The 16,578-nt window shown below is 34.1% G+C and overlaps 1 protein-coding gene across 2 annotated transcripts; it reads left to right on the forward strand.

The window, feature by feature from the left end:
• The first annotated feature begins 163 nt into the window (after positions 1-163).
• On the forward strand, positions 164-13,933 carry LOC308419537 (ligand-dependent nuclear receptor-interacting factor 1-like). 2 transcript variants are annotated; one of them, XM_080915303.1, is made up of 4 exons: positions 164-357; positions 9,202-10,660; positions 11,855-12,124; positions 12,838-13,933. In XM_080915303.1, exons 1-4 carry the CDS (start codon positions 296-298, stop codon positions 13,279-13,281), a joined length of 2,235 nt encoding a protein of 744 aa, XP_080771429.1. In that variant the 5' UTR covers positions 164-295; the 3' UTR covers positions 13,282-13,933. The 2 variants fall into 2 exon arrangements, with proteins under 2 accessions (XP_080771429.1, XP_080771430.1); XM_080915304.1 differs by lacking the exon at positions 9,202-10,660 and having other exon boundaries at positions 219-357.
• The last annotated feature ends 2,645 nt before the right edge of the window (positions 13,934-16,578 follow it).

Consider the following 16,578-nt stretch of genomic DNA (forward strand, 5'->3'; position numbering starts at 1 on the left):
GCCACGCCCCCAGGTCCGCTCTGACTGGTTGCGATGCGTCACGTAGCCAGAGACTCGGCCGGAAAACAGTGAGCTTTCCTAAAGTGGGAGGGTATGGTTGCAGTCTTGCGTCTTCCGGCTTCTACAGCCACTTCCCACGGAAGTCAGGGGAGCCACCCTCTTGTCTATCTCCGGTCAAACACTTCTGTTCGCTCACCTCAGTGGCTGAGGTTCCACACTTGCGCTGTGGTTCGTGCCTACTTGGGGACCCTGTCCTCACGCTACTCACTGCCCTGTCCCCTCCCACCCATCTAAAATGTCTAGTAGTCTCCAGAACGTCTTTCCGAAAGCCGCAGAGGAAAAGTCTGGTTCGCACTGGTAAGTACCAGTTCCCAGCCCTCCATGCGCCCGCCCACACCATGTGACTTAGGTAGGCACGGCCACGTCAGCTGACGTTCAGCTGTGCAGCAGGTTTTTCCTGAGGGTCTGTGGGGTCGCCGCGCCTTCTCCGCACACCTCCCACCCCACGCGCCCCAAAGCCCCTGACTCTCAGTCCTCCCGAAAATGTAAAACAGCCCGCGATTACAACGCAGTTAGTGTCTCCTGGACTCTGGCGCTCCCAACGCCATCAGCTTGAATCTCATAGGCGGACCAAGTAGATACCCACTGAAGAAAACCAACATGGCGATGCTCCAAGTATCTCAAACACACATTGTGAATTAGCAAGTACAACCCCAGGGCGCTGGACCTTCAAGTGAAAATAGTCGCATTTTAATATCCTTACAAAATGTGTTCTAGAACAACGGGCTGTAGGATTTGAAAACTTCAACAGAGAAAAGTAAAAACTTGAAATGTGAAGTCACTTTTTCCAGGTCTAAAGGGAGTACATCTCATCGGTTGTCTACAAAGGAACAGTTCTAACACTGAATGGCTCTACCTGGGTAGGAAACTCACTATCTAGCCAAGGCTGCCCACAATCCAGCCTGGGTTTATCTAGTTAGTATTAGGATTATGAAGGGCTGCTGTGATAGTCTTCTTTGGTTAGAAAATATATCCTCAGTAACATTTGTGTGTGTGTGTGTGTGTGTGTGTGTGTGTGTGTGTGTTAATCCAGATGAAATAAAAGCAAGAACAACAAAATATTTACTGAGGAACAATGTTTTGATTTATGCTTTCCAACGTTAATGAGTATATTTGTTAAGAAGCAAAGATTAGTAAGTCTGTAGAAGGTAAATGAATAGCATGAAATCTAAGAACAAAACTAATGAAAGAGGATAATGGTTGAAAAAAGAAAACCTACCTGGTGTTCTTTGCCGCTTTATTTGTTACTATATATGAGACTAATGCTTCACTTTCTAATAAAAATAATGGTACATGGGAATATTTTGACAACAGCAAAGAAATAATTTAAGAAAGAAAAGATTATTTAAATATTTGCTCCAAGTTTAAGACATGAATTTGTGTCCTGTGTTTAGTCGAGGTAAGTTTATTTTAGTTACAAGTATATATAAACCCCAATTGCAATTTTAAAAAAAAAATATTTTTTAAAATACATTTTCCCTTAAAACAATGGTCTAATAAAAACAAGTGCCAGCCTTCCTAGTAACTGGATCTATAGGAAGTTGCTACTGTGTAAGTACCCCCCCCCAAAAAAAGTTATTAGTAGTAAATAGTGAGCTGTTGATACAGAAGGAACCATTATATCGTGTATCATTAGAGATAGCTCTTGGGTAATACATATTTTGTGGAGATTTAAAGACAGATTAAATTCTATGAAGAGAAGCTAAAGTAGAAGAAATGCTTTTTAATGAATAATTTTATATATTTTACCAGTATATTTATGACATAGTTGATTAACTTATGTGTGTAAGATCGTATTCTTTTGCAATCCTAGAAGTAAGATTAAGTGATACTTTAACATTTTTTAATTGTGCCCTTGGGCTTTCTTTTAAATACCTTATAACAATTTTGGTAAATTTTGAACACTGAAAAATATTTTAAATTCATTTATGTTTTGCTTACTTTCATAAGTACTTTCAACTTCATTGATTCATTGCTATATGTTTTGGTGCCTTGTTATACTTTTATGCTTCTATTTCTTAAATTTTCTGATACTATCATAACATATTTGAAGCATTTAACACAAAATAGTTTCCTAGGATATTTGACAAGTTGATTACTGTTTACATATTTGATTATTTTATTTTAATAACACCACACCTGCTGTTGAAATGTAATTATGTAAATAATTTGTTTACTTTTACCTCTTTGTTTTATTGGAAGTTGTTTGGTTTTATATTTTGATAGCATTCTCCTTTATTTTTTTCTAAAAATGATAGGATTGGGTTTTTTTCTGTAGATACTTCAGCTTTCCTTGAAATCTTTCTTTTTTAAAATTCAGTGTTGTGATAATGTTTATTACTTAATTTATCTTATCAGGCATAAAATAGGAAACCCCATTTTACAAGAGCAATGCAAAAATCTGTATATTTGCAGTGCAGTGCCCATTTAGCTCATTAGATTTTCTTGGAATTTTCATTTTCTCAGCTGTGTACCACAGTAGCATGATCGCTCTGAAGGCTGCTTCACTCTGGTAGCTGTCCCATCTACTGGACATTGATTGCTCAGAAAATCTTTGGAATGGGATTCACAAGATTAGCTGTGGAGTTTGAATAACTAATGACAGTGCTGATTTAGAATGAGGATTTTATTTCAGATGACTTGAGAAATGTGAGGGGGTTGGATAAGATGGCAAGAATATGGATTAGATTTGAGGAAATGGAATGAAAAATACACATACCTGATTAAGAAATTACTGTTTTTTGGGACAATGTTATACCAGTTTTCTTGTCAATATTTGTGAATTAAATGAGACAAACAGAAATATCCAGTTAAAATTACTACTCTCATCATGTGACTTTGTTCGCTTGGGCTGAAAATATTTCATTGCTGGTTGTGAAGTTTTATCTTTACAACTTAAAGAATACACTAGGAGATACATTAATACCATATAAGCTAACTATACTGTGTTACTAGTCTAGTTGCTTATGCAGTTGACATGGTGAACCTTGCTTTGTGTATAAAATATGAATAAGACTCCTTAAGGATGCATGAAATTCTGTATGTTATTAAAAATATATTAAACCCTTGTATTTTTTCAGCTAAAATGTTAATGACAGTGGAGGTCTATCTAGATTGCCTTTTAGGATTAAAATTAATGGTGATTTTATTACATAAGTAATATATAGAATTTATTATTATATGTATTATAACATAACTTATATGTATTTATAAGTAGTAAGAAGGGAAAGCTTTGTCTCTTAACAAATGAAGATCATTATTTTCAAAACTAAATTTCAGTAGCCTCCAACATATTCATTATTTAATTTCTAATACATGAGTAACGAATATTCATATAGAATAGTAAAATACAAAACAAGAGCCCTCGGAAATTATATAGTTTTCTTAGCACATTTAGCAGGACTTTTAATTTTGAGATGGGCTATGGCTTTATTAATCAGGCTGTCTTGAACCAAGACTCAGTAATCCTCCGACTCCTATTTGAGTTTCTAAGTACCTGAAACTATAGATATATGCTTCTGTGATTAAGTAGGTTTTCCAAAATTAGTTAGACAGTGTGTGTAAGAGCCAGAATTAGAAGCCTGTAATCTTTATATTTCCCCTTTTTCTTTTTTGGTCTTAAAATATGGGTTTTTCAGTGTCATTTCTTCATTCAAATAGTTTAATGTAATTAGTGTGCTAATTATTCTAAGTGACCAAACTGGCTAATTATTTTAAGTGACCTATTGATCACATTAGACTACAGAATGTGATATCTAAGAAAATAAACTATCTTGAAGAAAGTGGAGTCTTTTAGTGATTTCTGGTTAAATTGTTAAAGCAAGGATTCCTACTAAATCTGGAAAAGGTTATATATTGATTGAAAGAGTATTATGAATTTTATTCTGATTTATCACTTTTAAGAGTTTGTAGTAATTAATTCAGCTACCATGTTAATGTGCTCTATTTGACACAGAGGGTATATGATGGATGAATGGATAGATGGATGGATGGGCGGATAGATGAATAGATGGATGGATAGATGGACGGATAGATGGATAGTCGGATAAATAGAGATAGAAATATACTGTATGTAGCATATTTTTGTCAAGCAAAAATAGGGAAACCTTTTAGCATATAGCATATGAAGTATTAAAAGACTGTTACTTGTTCAGTTCTATTTCTTTTGAAATATTGCTTACACAAATAATTGTAAAAATAGGTTATTTCTGTTGATTCTTCTACTAAGGCAAATTTTTCTGATAAATGAAGTATTTATATTAAAGAGGACTAAACGAAGGTATTGAACTGAGTTTCTTAGATTGGCAATTGGAATGATCTGCATTGCTTTTTGTGTAATATTTCTGAGGGTTCACTATTGGTATTTGAAAAAAATATTGTAGGAATATTGAGTGTCTCATCTTAAGGAATTTCAGTGTTACTATGATAAACAATATTTAATTCCTTTTTTTCCCCCTTTTTTTTGGTTGCATTTTTTTTAACTTACATTTCAAACGTTATCCCTTTCCCTGGGTTTCCCTCGGAAATACCCCTATTCCATCCCTAACTTCCCCTGCCTCTATGACAGTGCCCCCACACACACCCTCCCACCTCCCCACCCTGGCATTCCCTTACACTGGGGGCATCAAGCCTTCACAGGCCAAGGGCCTCTCTTTCGTTGATGGCCATAAGGCAATCCTCTGCTACATAGGCAGCTGGACCATGAATCCCTCCATATGTACTCTTTGATTGGTGGTTTAGCCTCTGGGAGTCTGGTGGTTTGGTTGTTATTGTTGTTCTTCCTATGGGTTTGCAGACCTCTGCAGCTTTTTTAGTCCTTTCTAAGTCCTCCATTGAGGACCCCCATTCTCAATCCAGTGGTTGGCTGAGAGCATCTGCCTCTGTATTTGTCAGACTCTGGTAGAGCCTCTGTGTGTGTTTTTGTGTGATTGGGTTACCTAACTCAGGATGATATTTTCTAGTTCCATCCATTTGCCTAAGAATTTCATGTAGTCATTGTTTTTAATAACTGAGTAGTACTCCATTGTGTATATTTACCACATTTTCTGTATCCATTCTTTTGTTGAAGGAATCTGGGTTCTTTTCAGCTTCTGGCTATTATAAATCAGGCTGCTATAAAGATAGTTGGGCATTTGTCCTTGTTATATGTTGGAGCATATATTGGGTATATGCCCAGGAATGCTATATCTGAGTCCTCGGGTAGTACTATGTCTAATTTTCTGATGAACCACCAGACTGTTTTCCAGAGTAGTTATACCAGCTTACAGCTCCACCACAATGGAGGAGTGATTCTCTTTCTCCAAATCCTTACCAGCATCTGCTGTCACCTGAATTTTTTATCTTAGCCATTCTGACTGGTGAAAGGTGGAATCTCAGGATTGTTTTGATTTCCATTTCCCTCATGACAAATAATGGTGTTGAACATTTCTTTGGATATTTCTCAGACATTTAGGATTCTAGTTGAGAAATTTTTGTTTAGCTCTTTACCCCATTCTTTTAATAGGGTTAATTGATTCTCTAGAGTCTTAACTTTTTAAGTTCTTTATATATATTGGATATTAGCCCTTCCTTGGATATAGGATTAGGAAATATCTTTTCCCAATCTGTTGGTTACCATTTTGTCCTAATGACAATGCCCTTTACCTTACAGAAGCATTGCAGTTTTATGAGGTCTTTTTGTTGATTCTTGATTTTAGAGCATAAGCCACTGGTGTTCTGTTCAGGATCTTCCCCACTTTCTCTTCTGTTCGTTTCAGTGTATCTGGTTTTATGTGGAGGTCATTGATTTACTTGGACTTGAGCCCTGTACAAGAAAATGAGAATGGGTCCATTTGCTTTTTCTACATGCTGACCAGCATCATTTGTTGAAAATCCTGTCTTTTTTTCCAGTGGATAATTTTAGCTCCTTTGTCAAAGGTCAAGAGACCATAGGTTTGTAGGTTCATTTCTGGGTCTTTAATTCTATTCCATTGATCTACGTGCCTCTCTCTGTACCAATACCATAGAGTTTTTATCATTATTGCTCTATAATACAACTTGAAGTTGGTAATCAATATTCCCCCAAAAGTTCTATTATTTTTGAGAATAGTTTTCACTATCCTGGGTTTTTTGTTATTCCAAATGAATTTGCAAATTGCTCTTTCTAACTCTATGAGGAATTGAGTTGGAATTTTGAAGGGGATTGTATTGAATCTGTAGTTTGTGTTCAGCAAGATGGCCATTTTTACTATATTAGTCCTTTCAATCTATAAACGTGGGAGATATTTCTATCTTGTGATATCTTCCATTTCTTTCCTCAGAGACTTGAATTCTTGTCATACATACCTTTCAATGCTTGGATAGAGTTGCACCAAGATATTTTATATTAATTGTGACTATTGTAAAAGGCATTGTTTCTGTAATTTATTTCACAGCCTGTTTATCCTTTGAGTAGAGGAAAGCTGCTGATTTGTTTGAGTTTCTTTTATATTCAGCCACTTTGCTGAAGTTTGTTTATCAGCTGTAAGAGTTATCTGGTGAAATTTTGGGGTCACTTAAGTCTACTTTCAGAGCATCTGCAAATAGTGATACTTTGATATCTTCTAATTTTTGTTGTCTAATTGCTCTGGCTAGGATTTTAAGTACTACATTGAATAGGGAGAGTGGGCAGCATTGTCTAGTCCCTGATTTTAGTGGGATTGCTTAAAGTTTTTCTTTATTTAGTTTGGTGTTGGCTACTACTTTGCTGTTTAGTGCTTTTACTATGTTCAGTTATGGGTCTTGAATTCCTGATCTTTCCAAGACTTTTGTCATGAAGGGGTCTTGAATTTTGTCAAAGGCTTTCTCAGCATCTAATGATATGATCATGTGTGGGTTTTCTTTTTCTTGAGTTTGTTTATATAATGGATTTTTTGGACTTTCGTATATTGAACCATTCCTGCATTCCCTAGGATGAAGCCTACATGATAATGGTGAATGATCATTTGGTGTGTTCTTGGATATTGTTTGAAAGAATTGTATTAAGTATTTTTGCATCAATATTCATAAGGGAAATTGGTCTTAAATTTACTTTCTTTGTTGGATCTTTGTATAATTTTTTATAAGAAAATTGTGGCTTCAACGAATGAATTTGGTAGTGTTTCTATTTTGGGGAATAGTTTGAAGAGTATTGGCATTAGGTTGTCTTTGAAGGTCTGATAGAATTCTGCACTAAATCCATCTGATCCTGGGCACTTTTTGGTTGGGAGACTTAATGATTGCTTCTATTTCTTTAAGGGTTATGGAGCTGTTTAGATGGATTATCTGATCCTGATTTAACTTTGGTACCTAGTATCTGTCTAGGCAACTGTCCATTTCATCCAGAGGATTCTGTAATTCAGTCTCATTATCTTTTAAGGTACAGAATTCCTTTTTGAAATGTTTTCCATCCATTTAAAATGTGAAAAATACACATACATTAGAAGTAACATAAAAGCAAAATGGCTTAGGTTTAGCATTCAGGCTATAATTCATTGGCCCCTTTCCCCTAAGAGAGCTTAGTGTTTGAACCATAAAACTCAGTACTTGGATGGTTGGTTTGTTGGCTCAAAACTTGGTATTGTATTGTTGTTTAGATTCAACTCCAGTTGTTTCTATCTACAAGTGCTAAGTTTACATGCATGGCCTACCTACCATGCTTGAACCATTCTTGAGGACATTTATTTACTGCTAAATAAATTGATGTTGAATTGACAGTGTAATTTGTGCAGAGGTAATGCAAGTGGGTTTTCAAATTCAAAAGCAAGAATTAAGACACCCCTCCATATTTCACTTTAACTTTACTAAAATTTAGTATGCATTTTTATACATTGAAGACTGCTTCAAAACTTTCTGAAGATAACATGTTATTTGAGTTGTGAGGATACATAGAATGTTGAGTATGGATTTTTTCATTTATACTTGATTCTAAAATCACATCTTTAGGTTATAAAACAGAAATAGACACTTTTGAAAATTAATGTTTGTCTTTTTAAGTGTTCCATTATTTCTCCTTTGTCATCTAATAAAGAGTCAATTGAATATCTACTTTTTAGATGTTTTTAGGGTTTAGCATGGAAGACAGTCTGTAGATATATAAACAAAGATATATAATAATATATATAAAACAAAAATAGTTAAGTTGGCTAGAAAATTTATCTCTTAGGAAGCATCATTTATGTTGATTGAAGCTCCAAGTAGAGTTGTATAGGAGAGAAGCACCCAGGTAGAGTAATGTGACTGTCCTGCATTCCTTGAGAGCACTATGCTTTTTAGGATCTGAAAGGTCATTTTAAGTATAAATAATTTGGTAATCTATACAAAGTAAAATAAAAAAAATGTATTATACAGAGATTTATGTATATTGATTTTTTTATAAAACTGATAATTTGTATTTAAAATATAGTTCATAATAATGGACATTGCAGTGAACTAGTTTTAAACTTTTCTTTCTCTCCAGTATACTCCACATTTATTGGGGGGAAAACCCCTTGACAAAAATTTTCTTGGTATTAAGTATGAATTGTTTGATAGTAAATTATTAGAAACAATTGCTATACTCAATGTGGAACATGAAACCTAATGTACACAGGAAATAATAAAATGGAAATATTTAATACATGAGCGTGTCCTTTAAATCTACAGTATAAAAACATGGGAAATTGAAGTATCACAGCATGCGAGATCTCAAAAAGGAGAAACAAAAAGCTGGTAGTAGAATTTGCCAAGGAAAGAAGACAGAACAAATTGGAGGAGGGGAGAGTATTAGAAGTAGCATGATGAGAGATGGAATCAAAGAACTGCTCATTAAAAGTAAAGGAAGAGAATTGGAAAGGATTAAAAGAGAAGAATGATTATAGTGTGAAGAGTCTTTTCTAATAGCATTATGTTTGAATAAAAAATTAGAAACCTTTTCATTTTGGAATAAATGTTAAGATTTCATAACCTGTTTGTAAGATCTGAATTAAAGTTGATATAATTTTGTCTTCTCTTCAAAGTCTATTCTATAATGTCTTACATTGCAAACTCAACATCGCATACTGTTATTAGATTTTACTACCTAAAATAATTGAAAATATGTGTTTTAAAATAAAATGTATAGAACTTGTAGTATGTTGTGTTTATTTACTTAAATGTTCTTTTAAGTATTTCAGGATGCATATACCAAGTAGTTCCTATGATTGGCACCGATGGAAAAAAACTTCTGCATTTACATCCACTTCCTACATCTTCTGGAAACATTATCCCAGTAGTTCAGTCTGCAGTTGTGTCTCATGGTTTAAAAGGGAATACAGAAAAACCAGTTCAAGTTACTTTTCAAACTCATATTTCCAGCTCTTCCACAAGTGCGTCAGTTCAATTGCCTGTTTCTCAGCCAGCCAGTACTACAAAATATTTTTTTACAGGAACAATAGATACATCACAAGATAGAGTTACTTCTGTGGGCACTGGAAATTTTACACCACCAATTTCTAATGTTCAGAATCATGGTATGAAAATTCATAGACTCACCAGGCAAACATTTACTACTCCTCCCTCAATACAAAATGATTCATCTTATTTTATAGTCAATTCCCCAAGTTTTCCAGCAAATGTGAATTCTTCAGTTTTGCCTTCTGGGCATCATTTAAAGATTCCAGTACAGACTGAAGTGAAATCTGTACTTGCATCATCCTTGCCTCCTTTGGTTCAGCAAAAGATACTTGGAACTGCAACCACAGCCTCAGGAACAGTTGAGGCTTCCCAAATACCAAGAGTTATTTATGTATCTCCTGTAAATCCAGTGAAAATTATTAACAAGAAAACTCAGAATATTTACTCCAAACCAGTGGCATTCAGTATCTCGCAAATTCCACCAAATGTTGCTACAGAAACGCATTTAAAAGGTGGTCAGCATCCTCAAACTGCTCCAGTGAACTCGATTTTTCAAGAGTATCTACAGCCTGGAATTCCATGTCTTATTCCTGTTAAGTCTTCAAATAATGTGGCTTCAAAGGTTTTAAATACTTTTGTAGATAGGAAAAATCTGGGAGATAATACAGTAGATACACCTCTGTTGAGTACTAACAGTTCTAGCAGGACACAGTACATAAGTGTGCCTATTAAAGATAATGCTTTGATAATGTTTAATGAGAAAGTCTTGTTGAATGAAAAAGGGACATATGGTCTGCCATCAAAAATTGACCAGCAGAATTCTGTTTCTTCTGATATTCCACTAAAAGATTCATTACAGGTAGTAAGTTCATGTCCGGTCACAGAAATATCCAGAGAGTTTTTAAATAGTGTTTTGGTTGAAAGTAAATCTTTGCAGTTGAAGACAAAATCACTTTCAAATTCCCAACTTGCTTCCGTGGGCAATCTAAGAGCAGAGAAGAATGAAAAAGTGGAGAGACCACCTTTTTTTTCTGTCACTAAACCACATACTACAAACCAGTCCACTCACTGCCTTAAACAAAGTAAGACTGTATTTACAAACCCAGGTTTTCCAGGTGGATTTAGGACAGGACAGAATGCCCCCAGAAAAGGAAATTTCATCCAGTGTTCCTCTGTTGATGCAGCAACTGTTACTTCTCAACAGTATGTTTACAGAGACCCAGAATCACAGGTAATTTTCCCATGTCAGGGTGCTCTTTTTATATATGTGTGGAAACTATTTCTTAATTCTCAAAATTATCTGATTCCTGTCTCCTACACACATACCCCATCCACATGCTTACTTAATATTTTTATCTGAGTAACTGTTTGAGGACTACAAGTGGTAAAGCCTAAGCAATTTCTTTCTCTTTCATTATTTAGCTCACCAAATCCAAAAGACAAAGTCAATCACAGAACAAAGTTCAGAAGAGTTGGAGAGTGATAGGTCTTCAAAGATGAGTAAAATTGTAAAATTGTGTGAATATGAGTACATGTGTATGCTGTATATACACGTATTTGTATATAAAAGATACAGTTTTATGTATATAAGTCAGGGTTTAAAATATTTTCTTGCTTTGTTTTTGGTGATGGTTATGAGAAAAACATGGCCATGAAAAGGGTGAAATGGAAGTCATTAGAACCTTTCAGTCAAATAAGATTTTATCCATGCCGTTGAGTGTTTGTGCCTTAAATTTATGGAGGACATAGCGGGAGTTTTTGGTTTTTTAAAGACAAGTTTATTTCAGCCTTTCTTTCTATTGATTCTAATTGAATAACAAACATATCTATCAGGTACCATTCTCTTCTTAAAATACATGTGTAGCCACTATCCTTGCTTACTTAGATAATGATTTAATATTAGTGGCTGTCCTCTTCAGTAATTGAATTTTAAATAAAAAGAGATAAATTGCAATACAAGCAAGATGGGTTGAAGATATTAGACTTTCCCAGAAAACTACAATCTTTCTGTACAGATTTTACTGTAATTTTTTTTTTTACTTCGTTTTTTAGTGTCTCAATGTGTAGCTGGGGCTGGCCTTGACTTTACCATTATCCTGCATCTTCCTACTGAGTGCCTGCTTTACAGGGTACCATGCCCAGCCTAGATTATTTTAAAGTTGTTGACATACCTAGCATCACCTAATCTACCTGAGAACAGACCCTTTGTTACTATTATGTACAATAAATTAAAGATTAATTGTGTGAAAATTTTAAGTTTGTATTTATTTGAATTCAGTTGTTTGGATGCATGATAAATATAATTGTAATGCAAACCTTTTAAAGCATGAACTGGTCTCTTGTAGAAGATTAGAAAGTTGCTTAGTCTTACACAGTAACCCAAGGAATTAGCAATATTGTGTTTTTTTTTTTTTCTCTTTTCCAGACCCATTATGAGATGGCATCAATATTAAAAAAAGATATTCAAGAAAGAAGTCAAAAGAAATATTCTCAAGGAAGCCATACTAATGCATCACATCTGAAGAATGATGCTGAATTTAAAAAGATATTTGGTCTCACTAAAGATTTGAGAGTATGTCTAACTCGAATTCCTGACCATCTGGGCTCTAGAAAAGGTTGTGATTCCTTTAACAGTTTGGTGAAAAATAGTTCTTACAACAATGCAAACTTTGTAGTGAAGGAAGAGAAAAAACAGGTAATAGTTTTTAAAGTGTATCACATTTTTGTTGGTGTGACAAACATGGCTATAATTATCTTTTACTTGGGTTTCAATGTACTTTAGATTGATGATTTTTGTCAAATTTATTAATCAGTGATAAATCATACACACATAAAAATATATTTCTAGTTAATTTGAGTTAAGTATTTTCAGTTACTTTCATTTTTTTTGTTTGTAATGTAAGAAAGTAGTTAAAAGCCTTATAGACAGTTATCCTGTTTTAAAGAATTACTTAAAGGAAATAAGTGTAGGGAAAATATAAGCATGTTGATATTCATTAGAGTATTAATACTACATTTTCAGTACATCACTAGAGTTATACTTCTAAACATTGTAATGGAGCATTCTGATCTTCAATCTTTACAGGTAAACTTTTTGAAGTAAAAGTTTCTCCATGTGTCTGTATTGCAAATGAAATGAAAATCTTGGTACTTCTTAGTTATGGTTTCATTTCAGTGATGGGCTAGCATGGCTTCTAATACCCAGTTTAAGCCAGAAAGTAAACCAGCTTGTTCTCCAAGACTATGATTATGACTTTTTATTTAGCTACCACTTAGAATTCAGTTTACTATAGTTGTCCCCACTGAAATTTGTGGAGTTGAATTTAATTGCTGTTATTTGTGTGCCAACTTTGATTTGGGAGCATGTAGCATAGTAATAATATTTTTTTTTCTTATTCAACATTGCAGCAGAGTTTCTCTAAGAAAAGAAAAGAAAAAACTATGAAGAGGATGAATTACACAAAAAGGAGAAAAATTGAGAATGCTGGTGAAACAGACAAAAACATCATGAATGGAACTGATGTTGCCAGTTCCCAGCTCCTTAATAGTATTTTACCAACATCTGACATATCACAACAAAACATTGTCACAAGCCATAGTACAACCAGTGAAGACAAGAGAACTGAGGTAGAACATTGCTCTCATGAGAAGCAGGAAAAAGGCACATTAAGTACATCTTTTGAACAAAGTAATTATTTTAATAAAAACTATACTGAAGATATTTTTCTAGTGACACCACCAGAACTAGAAGAAACTGTCAGAGATGAAAAAATAAGAAGACTTAAGCAAATTCTAAGAGAAAAAGAAGCAGCTCTTGAAGAATTGCGTAAGAAGATGCACCAAAAACAATAAAATGTCTATGGGCTAAAGACTTCTATTACTACAGTAGTTCCCTCCCACCTGTCATGGATCCCCACTGGATGCCTGAAAACTGGAGATGATACCAAATCTTGTATAAAACTACTGTAAAGTCATGACATTTGTTAACAACTAAATGTCTACTTAGATAAATAACAGGCAAGTTATATACAGCATAAATACACTGAATGAAGAGAATAATTGGTACCCTCAACAGAACACTGGGATTTTTATCATGCTACTCAGAAAGATCATTTAAATGTTACAAATTAACTGTGTATGATGAGGAACTAAAAATTAAAAGCAACTTCAAATTATAAGGGACTGCCCTATGGAAAGGCGCTCTCAAGGTGTCTTTGTATATGAAACTTGAGGATTTCCAAAAAGGTTTGAGTCATATGACTTGTCAATAATCTACAAGAAGTATTTTGACTTACTTGTTTTGGAAGAAAAGTTTGAATATTTTTCTGTGAAAGGCAACTCCCTAAAATTTGAATATTTTGTACAAGGTTTCTGTTGTTTATCTTCAGCTAATTTCCTCAGGTCTTACCCTAAAAATACTGTGTACTAAAATTCTGCAATTCAAGATATGAAGTTAGCTGTAAGTGTAATTTTTCCATTGAGTTTATATGTGAATTGTCTTGGTCTTCTTAAACATAAAAATGATACGATCTATTTGTACTTGTTGATATTTTTATTTCATCAATAAAATTTATTATAATAATATATTCCAATATTTTTTTAATTTGAAGGGCATTTATATTTTGCATATTTACAATTTTGTATTCCTAAAGAAAGGTTTGCAGTTTAGGCTATTTGGTGATATACTTTATTTTTGGCTTACATATTATGTCTTATGAAAATGTAATGTATGGAGAGATCTCTCAGCAGTTAAGAGCACTTGCTGTTTTTCACAAGGACCTAAATTTAGTTCTCAGCCCCCACATGGGGTTGCTCATAATCACCAGTAATTAGAGCTCCAGAGGACCAAATGCTGCCTTCTGACCTCTAACAACTACGTATATATGGTATAACCTCAGACATACACATAAATACTATATTTTTAAGTTATATGTTACTTGGCTTTTTTTGGTACATGTACATAATGTGTTGCATAGATTATCTGAAAGATAGATCTGGACTGTAGTCACATGTAATACATTTCTCAAACTGTAGTTTTTCTTTAAAAGCATCCATCATTTTCTCTGGTTAATCTTTGATTTGGGATAGTTTGAGAGTATAGTGAGCAGATGGAGAATAAGAAAGCAAGACTCACAAGTTAAACTAGTAAATGCCTAGAAATAAGATCCGGAGAAGTGTAGGAACAACAAGGAAATATCATAAAGCAAAATATTAAGTAGGAATAAAATAAATCAATTAGATTCTTCTGCTTTTTTATAGTTTTAGTAATAGTTTCATTGAAGTATAATTTTCACAGCATAAAAATTAGGCTCACCTATACACCATGTTTCAGTAAAAATTGCCATTTGTGAGTGTTTCTTGTTCATGGAATCCTACAGTATTTTTTTTATTATATTTTTGTACTCAATATTTTATTCCTCTCCTAGTCCCCCCTCCTACTGTTCCACATCTCATACCCCCCCCATCTCCATGAGGATGTCTTTTGTGAATTTTTTTTTTACTTAATCATATACAAGATTTATTCATATTGTAGCATATTAGTACTTCGGTTTTTATTGCTCAACAATATTCTGTTTTATGGGATTTCAGTATCTGGCAGGTTTGTTCCTGAATATATCAAGAATATCAGAATCCATATATGTTGGAGTCTTACACATAAAATGGCTTAACATTTGCATATAAACTCTCGACATAAAATCTGTCTTAAACATTTCTAGATAAACTAATAATTTAGATTGAATTGTTTTACTTAGGACATAAGTCCAGACATTTCCAGCGGTTTTAGCATATGTTTGATTGTAGAACTTATAGATTAAAATGGACTGTTAATTGTTTATCCATTCATCTGATATGTGCATTTGAATTGTTCCCACTGAGGGATACTAAACATATTCCTGTGAGTGTGTAGACGCTTCTTTGAGCATGTTTTGATTTTCTTGAGTATATACTTTGTTGTATAAGTTCCAAGCCACCACAGTAGCTGTGTTTATTATTTTGAGGACCTACCAATCTATTCTAGTTGGATTTTGTTCTTCCTACTCATTTAAGCAGGTCTTGTCAAGGCTACCAGTAAAACATGTTTCTGTATTCTCTGATCAATTGTCAGCTGTTGAAACCAGCAAAGATTTAATTTCATGATTTATTATGTTCCTTTGATTAATATTTTAACATATTTTATTAAAGAAGCAATGCTTTAGTAGGTTGTAGAAAATACAGCAAGTAAATACTAAATTACTCCCATTGAGAGTTGAAAGTTCTTAACATTTTGTACTCTTCTACTGCCTCCATATATGTATGTTTTTATTAGAATTGTGCCCTTGTTTAGATTATATATTTTTAATGTCAAGCTTTGTGGGTGGGCTAATTACTTTCTTGAGACAGGGAGGGGACTCACTGTGTAATCCAGGTCTCAAACCAGAGGTACTTCTGCCTCTTGCCCCCAAATGCTATGATTAAAGGCATTAACTACCATGCTTACAACTTTAAGGTTTTCAGTAGATTCTAACGTGTATTGCCGAACCTCACTTCTTTGGCTCCATCATTTAGAGCTGTTGATTCAAAGTGGTATAAAGTCTAGGGCTGTACAAATTATCTAGCTTCTAACCTATATAGAGTTCTTTTAATTCAGTATTAATGTTTTAATTGGGTACAGAGATAGCCCAGTTCTGGCTTTTTTCCCTTTGATATTTAATACATATTTTACTTCTATAAGGCAACACTTTGACCTCAATATATGGCTGATTCTGTCTCCTTGATTCCTTCTCTTCTGAATCTAATATTGTTTGTACCTCAGTCTTTGCTTTTCTGGTTACTACCTACTCATTTTTCTTGATGACCTCATCCAAGTCTAAATATCTGTTCATACCAGATAGAGAACTGATGACAGCATATATATGAGATTACTTAGAGCAACAGAAATAACTCAGAGCCATTATCACCAACCTCTTCCCATCATGGATGTCAGCTCTTGAAAACTTGGAACATGGAGTGCAGTATATATAACCTGTAGGTAGCTCATCAGGTTTAAGAATATCTTTTTCTGGTAGTCTGTACCCATTGTAAGCATCTGGGCTGATTTCTGTTTCTTCCAGGCTGCTTAGCTGGTCTTTACTTTTGGCCAACACTTGTACCTCAGAGTATCTTTCAGCA

Source organism: Micromys minutus (genome assembly GCF_963924665.1).
Source record: "Micromys minutus genome assembly, chromosome: 4".
Taxonomy (NCBI): Eukaryota; Metazoa; Chordata; class Mammalia; order Rodentia; family Muridae; genus Micromys; species Micromys minutus.